Here is a 10,457-nt window from a genome sequence, read left to right on the forward strand (position 1 = left end):
ATAAGACTGAAGGGGCGGGGGGTGGAGGTTATAAGACTGAAGGGGCGGGGGGGGGGGGGGTGGAGGATATAAGACTGAAGGGGGGGGGGGGGTGGAGGATATAAGACTGAAGGGGGGGATGGGGAGGATATAAGACTGAAGGGGCAGGGGGGGGTGGAGGATATAAGACTGAAGGGGCAGGGGGGGTGGAGGATATAAGACTGAAGGGCAGGGGGGGGGTGGTGGAGGATATAAGACTGAAGGGGCAGGGGGGGGGGGGTGGAGGATATAAGACTGAAGGGGGGGGGTTGGGGAATATAAGACTGAAGGGGCGGGGGGGGGGTGGGATATAAGACTGAAGGGGCAGGGGGGGGGTGGAGGATATAAGACTGAAGGGGGGGTTGGGGGATATAATACTGAAGGGGGGGTTGGAGGATATAAGACTGAAGGGGGCGGGGGGTTGGGGGATAAAAGACTGAAGGGGGGATGGGGAGGATATAAGACTGAAGGGGGGATGGGGAGGATATAAGACTGAAGGGGCGGGGGGGAGGTGGAGGATATAAGACTGAAGGGGGATGGGGAGGATATAAGACTGAAGGGGCGGGGGGTGGAGGATATAAGAGTGAAGGGGGGAGGTGGAGGATATAAGACTGAAGGGGGGAGGTGGAGGATATAAGACTGAAGGGGGGATGGGGAGGATATAAGACTGAAGGGGGGATGGGGAGGATATAAGACTGAAGGGGCGGGGGGTGGAGGATATAAGACTAAAGGGGGGATGGGGAGGATATAAGACTGAAGGGGCGGGGGGGTGGAGGATATAAGACTGAAGGGGCGGGGGGTGGAGGATATAAGACTGAAGGGGGGGGGGTGGAGGATATAAGACTGAAGGGGCGGGGGGGGGGGGTGGAGGATATAAGACTGAAGGGGGGGGTTGGGGGATAAAAGACTGAAGGGGGGATAGGGAGGATATAAGACTGAAGGGGCGGGGGGGGGTGGAGGATATAAGACTAAAGGAGGGGGGGTGGAGGATATAAGACTGAAGGGGGGATGGGGAGGATATAAGACTGAAGGGGCGGGGGGGGGGGGGTGGAGGATATAAGACTGAAGGGGGGGTTGGGGGATAAAAGACTGAAGGGGGGGTTGGGGGATAAAAGACTGAAGGGGGGGGTTGGGGGATAAAAGACTGAAGGGGGGGGTTGGGGGATAAAAGACTGAAGGGGGGGGTTGGGGGATAAAAGACTGAAGGGGGGGGTTGGGGGATAAAAGACTGAAGGGGGGGTTGGGGGATAAAAGACTGAAGGGGGGATAGGGAGGATATAAGACTGAAGGGGCGGGGGGTGGAGGATATAAGACTGAAGGGGCGGGGGGTGGAGGATATAAGACTGAAGGGGCGGGGGGTGGAGGATATAAGACTGAAGGGGCGGGGGGTGGAGGATATAAGACTGAAGGGGCGGGGGGGTGGAGGATATAAGACTGAAGGGGCGGGGGGTGGAGGATATAAGACTGAAGGGGCGGGGGGTGGAGGATATAAGACTGAAGGGGGCGGGGGGGGGTGGAGGATATAAGACTGAAGGGGGCGGGGGGGGGTGGAGGATATAAGACTGAAGGGGCGGGGGGGGTGGAGGATATAAGACTGAAGGGGCGGGGGGTGGAGGATATAAGACTGAAGGGGCGGGGGGTGGAGGATATAAGACTGAAGGGGCGGGGGGTGGGGGATATAAGACTGAAGGGGCGGGGTGGGGGGTGGAGGATATAAGACTGAAGGGGGGATGGGGAGGATATAAGACTGAAGGGGGGATGGGGAGGATATAAGACTGAAGGGGGGATGGGGAGGATATAAGACTGAAGGGGCAGGGAGGGGGGTGGAGGATATAAGACTGAAGGGGCGGGGGGTGGGGTGGAGGATATAAGACTGAAGGGGCGGGGGGGGGGTGGAGGATATAAGACTGAAGGGGCGGGGGGGGGGGTGGAGGATATAAGACTGAAGGGGCGGGGGTGGAGGATATAAGACTAAAGGGGGGGTTGGGGGATATAAGACTAAAGGGGCAGGGGGGGGGGTGGAGGATATAAGACTGAAGGGGGGGGTTGGGGGATATAAGACTAAAGGGGCAGGGGGGGGTGGAGGATATAAGACTGAAGGGGCGGGGGGGTGGAGGATATAAGACTGAAGGGGCGGGGGGGTGGAGGATATAAGACTGAAGGGGCGGGGGTGGAGGATATAAGACTGAAGGGGCGGGGGGTGGAGGATATAAGACTGAAGGGGCGGGGGGGGGTGGGGGGTGGAGGATATAAGACTGAAGGGGCAGGGAGGGGGGTGGAGGATATAAGACTGAAGGGGCAGGGAGGGGGGTGGAGGATATAAGACTGAAGGGGCAGGGGGGGGTGGGGGGTGGAGGATATAAGACTGAAGGGGCAGGGAGGGGGGTGGAGGATATAAGACTGAAGGGGCAGGGAGGGGGGTGGAGGATATAAGACTGAAGGGGCGGGGGGTGGAGGATATAAGACTGAAGGGGCGGGGGGTGGAGGATATAAGACTGAAGGGGGGGTGGAGGATATAAGACTGAAGGGGCGGGGGGTGGAAGATATAAGACTGAAGGGGGGATGGGGAGGATATAAGACTGAAGGGGCGGGGGGTGGAGGATATAAGACTGAAGGGGGGGGGTGGAGGATATAAGACTGAAGGGGGGGGTGGAGGATATAAGACTGAAGGGGGGGGGGTGGAGGATATAAGACTGAAGGGGGGGGTGGAGGATATAAGACTGAAGGGGCGGGGGGTGGAGGATATAAGACTGAAGGGGGGGGGTGGAGGATATAAGACTGAAGGGGGGGGTGGAGGATATAAGACTGAAGGGGGGGGGGTGGAGGATATAAGACTGAAGGGGGGGGTTGGGGGATAAAAGACTGAAGGGGGGGTTGGGGGATAAAAGACTGAAGGGGGGATGGGGAGGATATAAGACTGAAGGGGGGATGGGGAGGATATAAGACTGAAGGGGGCGGGGGGGTGGAGGATATAAGACTGAAGGGGGGATGGGGAGGATATAAGACTGAAGGGGGTGGTGGGGGGTGGAGGATATAAGACTGAAGGGGGGATGGGGAGGATATAAGACTGAAGGGGGCGGGGGGGGGTGGAGGATATAAGACTGAAGGGGGGATGGGGAGGATATAAGACTGAAGGGGCGGGGGGGGGTGGAGGATATAAGACTGAAGGGGGCGGGGGGGGTGGAGGATATAAGACTGAAGGGGGCGGGGGGGGGTGGAGGATATAAGACTGAAAGGGCGGGGGGGGGGGGTGGAGGATATAAGACTGAAGGGGGGATGGGGAGGATATAAGACTGAAGGGGCGGGGGGGGGTGGAGGATATAAGACTAAAGGAGGGGGGGGTGGAGGATATAAGACTGAAGGGGCGGGGGGGGGGGTGGAGGATATAAGACTGAAGGGGGGGGTTGGGGGATAAAAGACTGAAGGGGGGATAGGGAGGATATAAGACTGAAGGGGCGGGGGGGGGGTGGAGGATATAAGACTAAAGGAGGGGGGGTGGAGGATATAAGACTGAAGGGGGGATGGGGAGGATATAAGACTGAAGGGGCGGGGGGGGGGTGGAGGATATAAGACTGAAGGGGGGGTTGGGGGATAAAAGACTGAAGGGGGGTTGGGGGATAAAAGACTGAAGGGGGGGGTTGGGGGATAAAAGACTGAAGGGGGGGGTTGGGGGATAAAAGACTGAAGGGGGGGGTTGGGGGATAAAAGACTGAAGGGGGGGTTGGGGGATAAAAGACTGAAGGGGGGGGGTTGGGGGATAAAAGACTGAAGGGGGGATAGGGAGGATATAAGACTGAAGGGGCGGGGGGTGGAGAATATAAGACTGAAGGGGCGGGGGGGTGGAGGATATAAGACTGAAGGGGCGGGGGGTGGAGGATATAAGACTGAAGGGGCGGGGGGTGGAGGATATAAGACTGAAGGGGCGGGGGGGGTGGAGGATATAAGACTGAAGGGGCGGGGGGTGGAGGATATAAGACTGAAGGGGCGGGGGGTGGAGGATATAAGACTGAAGGGGCGGGGGGTGGAGGATATAAGACTGAAGGGGGCGGGGGGGGGTGGAGGATATAAGACTGAAGGGGCGGGGGGGGTGGAGGATATAAGACTGAAGGGGCGGGGGGTGGAGGATATAAGACTGAAGGGGCGGGGGGTGGAGGATATAAGACTGAAGGGGCGGGGGGTGGGGATATAAGACTGAAGGGGCGGGGTGGGGGGTGGAGGATATAAGACTGAAGGGGGGATGGGGAGGATATAAGACTGAAGGGGGGATGGGGAGGATATAAGACTGAAGGGGGGATGGGGAGGATATAAGACTGAAGGGGCAGGGAGGGGGTGGAGGATATAAGACTGAAGGGGCGGGGGGTGGGGTGGAGGATATAAGACTGAAGGGGCGGGGGGGGGGTGGAGGATATAAGACTGAAGGGGCGGGGGTGGAGGATATAAGACTAAAGGGGGGGTTGGGGGATATAAGACTAAAGGGGCAGGGGGGGGGTGGAGGATATAAGACTGAAGGGGCAGGGGGGGGGGGTGGAGGATATAAGACTGAAGGGGGGGGTTGGGGGATATAAGACTAAAGGGGCAGGGGGGGGTGGAGGATATAAGACTGAAGGGGCGGGGGGGTGGAGGATATAAGACTGAAGGGGCGGGGGGGTGGAGGATATAAGACTGAAGGGGCGGGGGGTGGAGGATATAAGACTGAAGGGGCGGGGGGTGGAGGATATAAGACTGAAGGGGCAGGGAGGGGGGTGGAGGATATAAGACTGAAGGGGCAGGGAGGGGGGTGGAGGATATAAGACTGAAGGGGCAGGGGGGGGTGGGGGGTGGAGGATATAAGACTGAAGGGGCAGGGAGGGGGGTGGAGGATATAAGACTGAAGGGGCAGGGAGGGGGGTGGAGGATATAAGACTGAAGGGGCGGGGGGTGGAGGATATAAGACTGAAGGGGCGGGGGGTGGAGGATATAAGACTGAAGGGGGGGTGGAGGATATAAGACTGAAGGGGCGGGGGGTGGAAGATATAAGACTGAAGGGGGGATGGGGAGGATATAAGACTGAAGGGGCAGGGGGGGGTGGAGGATATAAGACTGAAGGGGGGGGGTGGAGGATATAAGACTGAAGGGGGGGGTGGAGGATATAAGACTGAAGGGGGGGGGGTGGAGGATATAAGACTGAAGGGGGGGGTTGGGGGATAAAAGACTGAAGGGGGGGTTGGGGGATAAAAGACTGAAGGGGGGATGGGGAGGATATAAGACTGAAGGGGGGATGGGGAGGATATAAGACTGAAGGGGGCGGGGGGGGTGGAGGATATAAGACTGAAGGGGGGATGGGGAGGATATAAGACTGAAGGGGGTGGTGGGGGGTGGAGGATATAAGACTGAAGGGGGGATGGGGAGGATATAAGACTGAAGGGGGCGGGGGGGGGTGGAGGATATAAGACTGAAGGGGGGATGGGGAGGATATAAGACTGAAGGGGGCGGGGGGGGGTGGAGGATATAAGACTGAAGGGGGCGGGGGGGGTGGAGGATATAAGACTGAAGGGGGCGGGGGGGGTGGAGGATATAAGACTGAAAGGGCGGGGGGGGGGGTGGAGGATATAAGACTGAAGGGGGGATGGGGAGGATATAAGACTGAAGGGGGCGGGGGGGGTGGAGGATATAAGACTGAAGGGGGCGGGGGGGTGGAGGATATAAGACTGAAGGGGGCGGGGGGGTGGAGGATATAAGACTGAAGGGGGCAGGGGGGGGGGGGGGATATAAGACTGAAGGGGGCGGGGGGGTGGAGGATATAAGACTGAAGGGGCGGGGGGGTGGAGGATATAAGACTGAAGGGGGCGGGGGGGTGGAGGATATAAGACTGAAGGGGGCAGGGGGGGGGGGAGGATATAAGACTGAAGGGGCAGGGGGGGGGGGAGGATATAAGACTGAAGGGGCAGGGGGGGGGGGGGGAGGATATAAGACTGAAGGGGGGGGGGGGATATAAGACTGAAGGGGCAGGGGGGGGGGGGGGAGGATATAAGACTGAAGGGGCAGGGGGGGGGGGTGGAGGATATAAGACTGAAGGGGGGGGGGGTTGGGGGATAAAAGAATGAAGGGGGGATGGGGAGGATATAAGACTGAAGGGGGGATGGGGAGGATATAAGACTGAAGGGGGGGTGAAGGATATAAGACTGAAGGGGGGATGGGGAGGATATAAGACTGAAGGGGGCGGGGGTGGAGGATATAAGACTGAAGGGGGGATGGGAAGGATATAAGACTGAAGGGGGCGGGGGGGTGGAGGATATAAGACTGAAGGGGGGATGGGGAGGATATAAGACTGAAGGGGGCGGGGGGGTGGAGGATATAAGACTGAAGGGGGCGGGGGGGTGGAGGATATAAGACTGAAGGGGGCGGGGGGGTGGAGGATATAAGACTGAAGGGGGCAGGGGGGGGGGGATATAAGACTGAAGGGGCGGGGGGGTGGAGGATATAAGACTGAAGGGGGCGGGGGGGTGGAGGATATAAGACTGAAGGGGGCAGGGGGGGGGGGGGAGGATATAAGACTGAAGGGGCAGGGGGGGGGGAGGATATAAGACTGAAGGGGCAGGGGGGGGGGGAGGATATAAGACTGAAGGGGGGGGGGGGATATAAGACTGAAGGGGCAGGGGGGGGGGGGGGAGGATATAAGACTGAAGGGGCAGGGGGGGGGGGGGAGGATATAAGACTGAAGGGGGGGGGGGATATAAGACTGAAGGGGCAGGGGGGGGGGGGAGGATATAAGACTGAAGGGGCAGGGGGGGGGGTGGAGGATATAAGACTGAAGGGGGGGGGGTTGGGGGATAAAAGAATGAAGGGGGGATGGGGAGGATATAAGACTGAAGGGGGGATGGGGAGGATATAAGACTGAAGGGGGGGTGAAGGATATAAGACTGAAGGGGGGATGGGGAGGATATAAGACTGAAGGGGGCGGGGGTGGAGGATATAAGACTGAAGGGGGGATGGGGAGGATATAAGACTGAAGGGGGGGGGGGGGGGGGGGTGGAGGATATAAGACTGAAGGGGGGATGGGGAGGATATAAGACTGAAGGGGGCGGGGGGGGGGGTGGAGGATATAAGACTGAAGGGGGATGGGGAGGATATAAGACTGAAGGGGGGATGGGAAGGATATAAGACTGAAGGGGGGATGGGAAGGATATAAGACTGAAGGGGGCGGGGGGTGGAGGATATAAGACTGAAGGGGGGATGGGGAGGATATAAGACTGAAGGGGGCGGGGGGGTGGAGGATATAAGACTGAAGGGGGGATGGGGAGGATATAAGACTGAAGGGGGCGGGGGGGTGGAGAATATAAGACTGAAGGGGGGATGGGGAGGATATAAGACTGAAGGGGGCGGGGGGGGGGGGTGGAGGATATAAGACTGAAGGGGGGATGGGGAGGATATAAGACTGAAGGGGGGATGGGAAGGATATAAGACTGAAGGGGGCGGGGGGTGGAGGATATAAGACTGAAGGGGGGATGGGGAGGATATAAGACTGAAGGGGGCGGGGGGGTGGAGGATATAAGACTGAAGGGGGGATGGGGAGGATATAAGACTGAGGGGGGGATGGGGAGGATATAAGACTGAAGGGGGCGGGGGGGTGGAGGATATAAGACTGAAGGGGGCGGGGGGGGGGGGAAGGATATAAGACTGAAGGGGCAGGGGGGGGGGTGGAGGATATAAGACTGAAGGGGGGATGGGGAGGATATAAGACTGAAGGGGGCGGGGGGGTGGAGGATATAAGACTGAAGGGGGCGGGGGGGTGGAGGATATAAGACTGAAGGGGCGGGGGGGGGTGGAGGATATAAGACTGAAGGGGCGGGGGGGGGGTGGAGGATATAAGACTGAAGGGGGGATGGGGAGGATATAAGACTGAAGGGGGCGGGGGGGTGGAGGATATAAGACTGAAGGGGGCGGGGGGGTGGAGGATATAAGACTGAAGGGGGCGGGGGGGTGGAGGATATAAGACTGAAGGGGGCGGGGGGGTGGAGGATATAAGACTGAAGGGGGCGGGGGGGGGGGAGGATATAAGACTGAAGGGGCAGGGGGGGGGTGGAGGATATAAGACTGAAGGGGCGGGGGGGTGGAGGATATAAGACTGAAGGGGCGGGGTGGGGGGTGGAGGATATAAGACTGAAGGGGGGATGGGGAGGATATAAGACTGAGGGGGGGATGGGGAGGATATAAGACTGAAGGGGGGATGGGGAGGATATAAGACTGAAGGGGGGATGGGGAGGATATAAGACTGAAGGGGGGATGGGGAGGATATAAGACTGAAGGGGGCAGGGGGGGTGGAGGATATAAGACTTAAGGGGGCGGGGGGGGTGGAGGATATAAGACTTAAGGGGGCGGGGGGGGGGTGGAGGATATAAGAGTGAAGGGGGGGATGGGGAGGATATAAGACTGAAGGGGGGATGGGGAGGATATAAGACTGAAGGGGGCGGGGGGGGGTGGAGGATATAAGACTGAAGGGGGCGGGGGGGTGGAGGATATAAGACTGAAGGGGGGATGGGGAGGATATAAGACTGAGGGGGGGATGGGAGGATATAAGACTGAAGGGGGGATGGGGAGGATATAAGACTGAAGGGGGGATGGGGAGGATATAAGACTGAAGGGGGCAGGGGGGGTGGAGGATATAAGACTTAAGGGGGCGGGGGGGGTGGAGGATATAAGACTTAAGGGGGCGGGGGGGGGGTGGAGGATATAAGAGTGAAGGGGGGGATGGGGAGGATATAAGACTGAGGGGGGGATGGGGAGGATATAAGACTGAAGGGGGCGGGGGGGGTGGAGGATATAAGAGTGAAGGGGGGGATGGGGAGGATATAAGACTGAGGGGGGGATGGGGAGGATATAAGACTGAAGGGGGGATGGGGAGGATATAAGACTGAAGGGGGCGGGGGGGGTGGAGGATATAAGAGTGAAGGGGGGGATGGGGAGGATATAAGACTGAAGGGGGGATGGGGAGGATAGAAGACTGAAGGGGGCGGGGGGGGTGGAGGATATAAGACTGAAGGGGGGATGGGGAGGATATAAGACTGAGGGGGGGATGGGGAGGATATAAGACTGAAGGGGGCGGGGGGGGTGGAGGATATAAGAGTGAAGGGGGGGATGGGGAGGATATAAGACTGAGGGGGGGATGGGGAGGATATAAGACTGAATGGGGGATGGGGAGGATATAAGACTGAAGGGGGGATGGGGAGGATATAAGACTGAATGGGGGATGGGGAGGATATAAGACTGAAGGGGGGATGGGGAGGATAGAAGACTGAAGGGGGCGGGGCCGGGGGGGCAGAAGACTGAAGGGGGCGGGGCCGGGGGTCAGATTGGACAGATCTGGTTGGTGTAGGTTAGTGAGGTGGAATCTTCTCTGACCTGATATTCCTCCTCGGCTCTCAGACGTTCCTCTCGTATCTGATGACGTTGTCGGGGAGAGGCGGGGTCACTGCCGCGATGGATCTGCCTGTGAAGTGGAGGAACGAGAGGATTATGGTCTGTGATTGGCTGAGACGTTCCATGGAATCCGGCCATACACTCCATCAGTCACACAACACTTTGGACCAGAAGTGACATTTCACAAACACTCGGAACTCTCCTGTATACAGAGCGGGGGAGGAGTGCTGGGAAATCACAGAGCCGGTTTACAATCTCGCACTCTGAAGTGTTTATTTCTCGTATCGCACTTCCCGATTAGATGGAGATCATAAACAAACATTCTACCGCCGGCTCACCCGGCACATCGCCACCCGGAACATTCATTTCCTACATGGAGGAGTCCACAGGAAGGTGACCAGTGGTATTGGTGGTCAAATCTGGTCATTGGGGGGGGGGGGGCCTCAGGTGTGGCCCCTGGAATCACCAAAGGGGTATAATACTAAAAGGAGAAATGTAATGTGGGGTGGGGGCGGGCACCTCAAAGAAGTTACTTGGTGGTGTCTAAAAAAAAAAAAAAAAAAAAAAAAAAATGTCCAGATTGGGCAACAGTCTTCATCTTCTACAGCCTCCTGCACTGGACCTCATAATGTCCCCTCCAACAATGTACCCCTCCCCCCCAATGTTATTATCCACAATCACTGATATACTCCACGCCGAGAGCCTCAACAGGAAGCTTCTGGTTTTACAGTGAGGGGAAAAGTATTTGATTGGCTGATGATTTTGTACGTTTGCCCCACTGACAAAGAAACGATCGGTTTATAATTTTATTGGTCGGTTTATTATAACAGTGAGCGAATAACAACAAAAATATCCAGAAAAACTCATTTCAAAAAAAGTTATAAATTGATTTGCATGTTAATGAGTGAAATAAGTATTTGATCCCCCGATCAGTCAGCAAGATTTCTGGCTCCCAGGTGTCTTCTATACAGGTAATGATCTGAGATTAGGAGCACTCTTCTCTCTCTCTCTCTTAAAGGGAGTGCTCCTAATCTCAGCTTGTT

The 10,457-nt window shown here is 57.8% G+C and overlaps 1 protein-coding gene across 1 annotated transcript in view; it reads right to left on the minus strand.

The window, feature by feature from the left end:
- The window catches only part of CFAP221 (cilia and flagella associated protein 221), a gene marked incomplete in the record, with an annotated part of 79,118 nt that overhangs the window by 23,317 nt on the left and 45,344 nt on the right, over nucleotides 1-10,457 (minus strand). Inside the window, 1 exon segment of the mRNA XM_073634560.1 lies at nucleotides 9,397-9,484. Within this exon segment, the coding sequence (XP_073490661.1) occupies nucleotides 9,397-9,484 (88 nt within the window).

Source organism: Aquarana catesbeiana, linkage group LG06 (assembly GCF_042186555.1).
Source record: "Aquarana catesbeiana isolate 2022-GZ linkage group LG06, ASM4218655v1, whole genome shotgun sequence".
NCBI classification, from domain to species: Eukaryota; Metazoa; Chordata; class Amphibia; order Anura; family Ranidae; genus Aquarana; species Aquarana catesbeiana.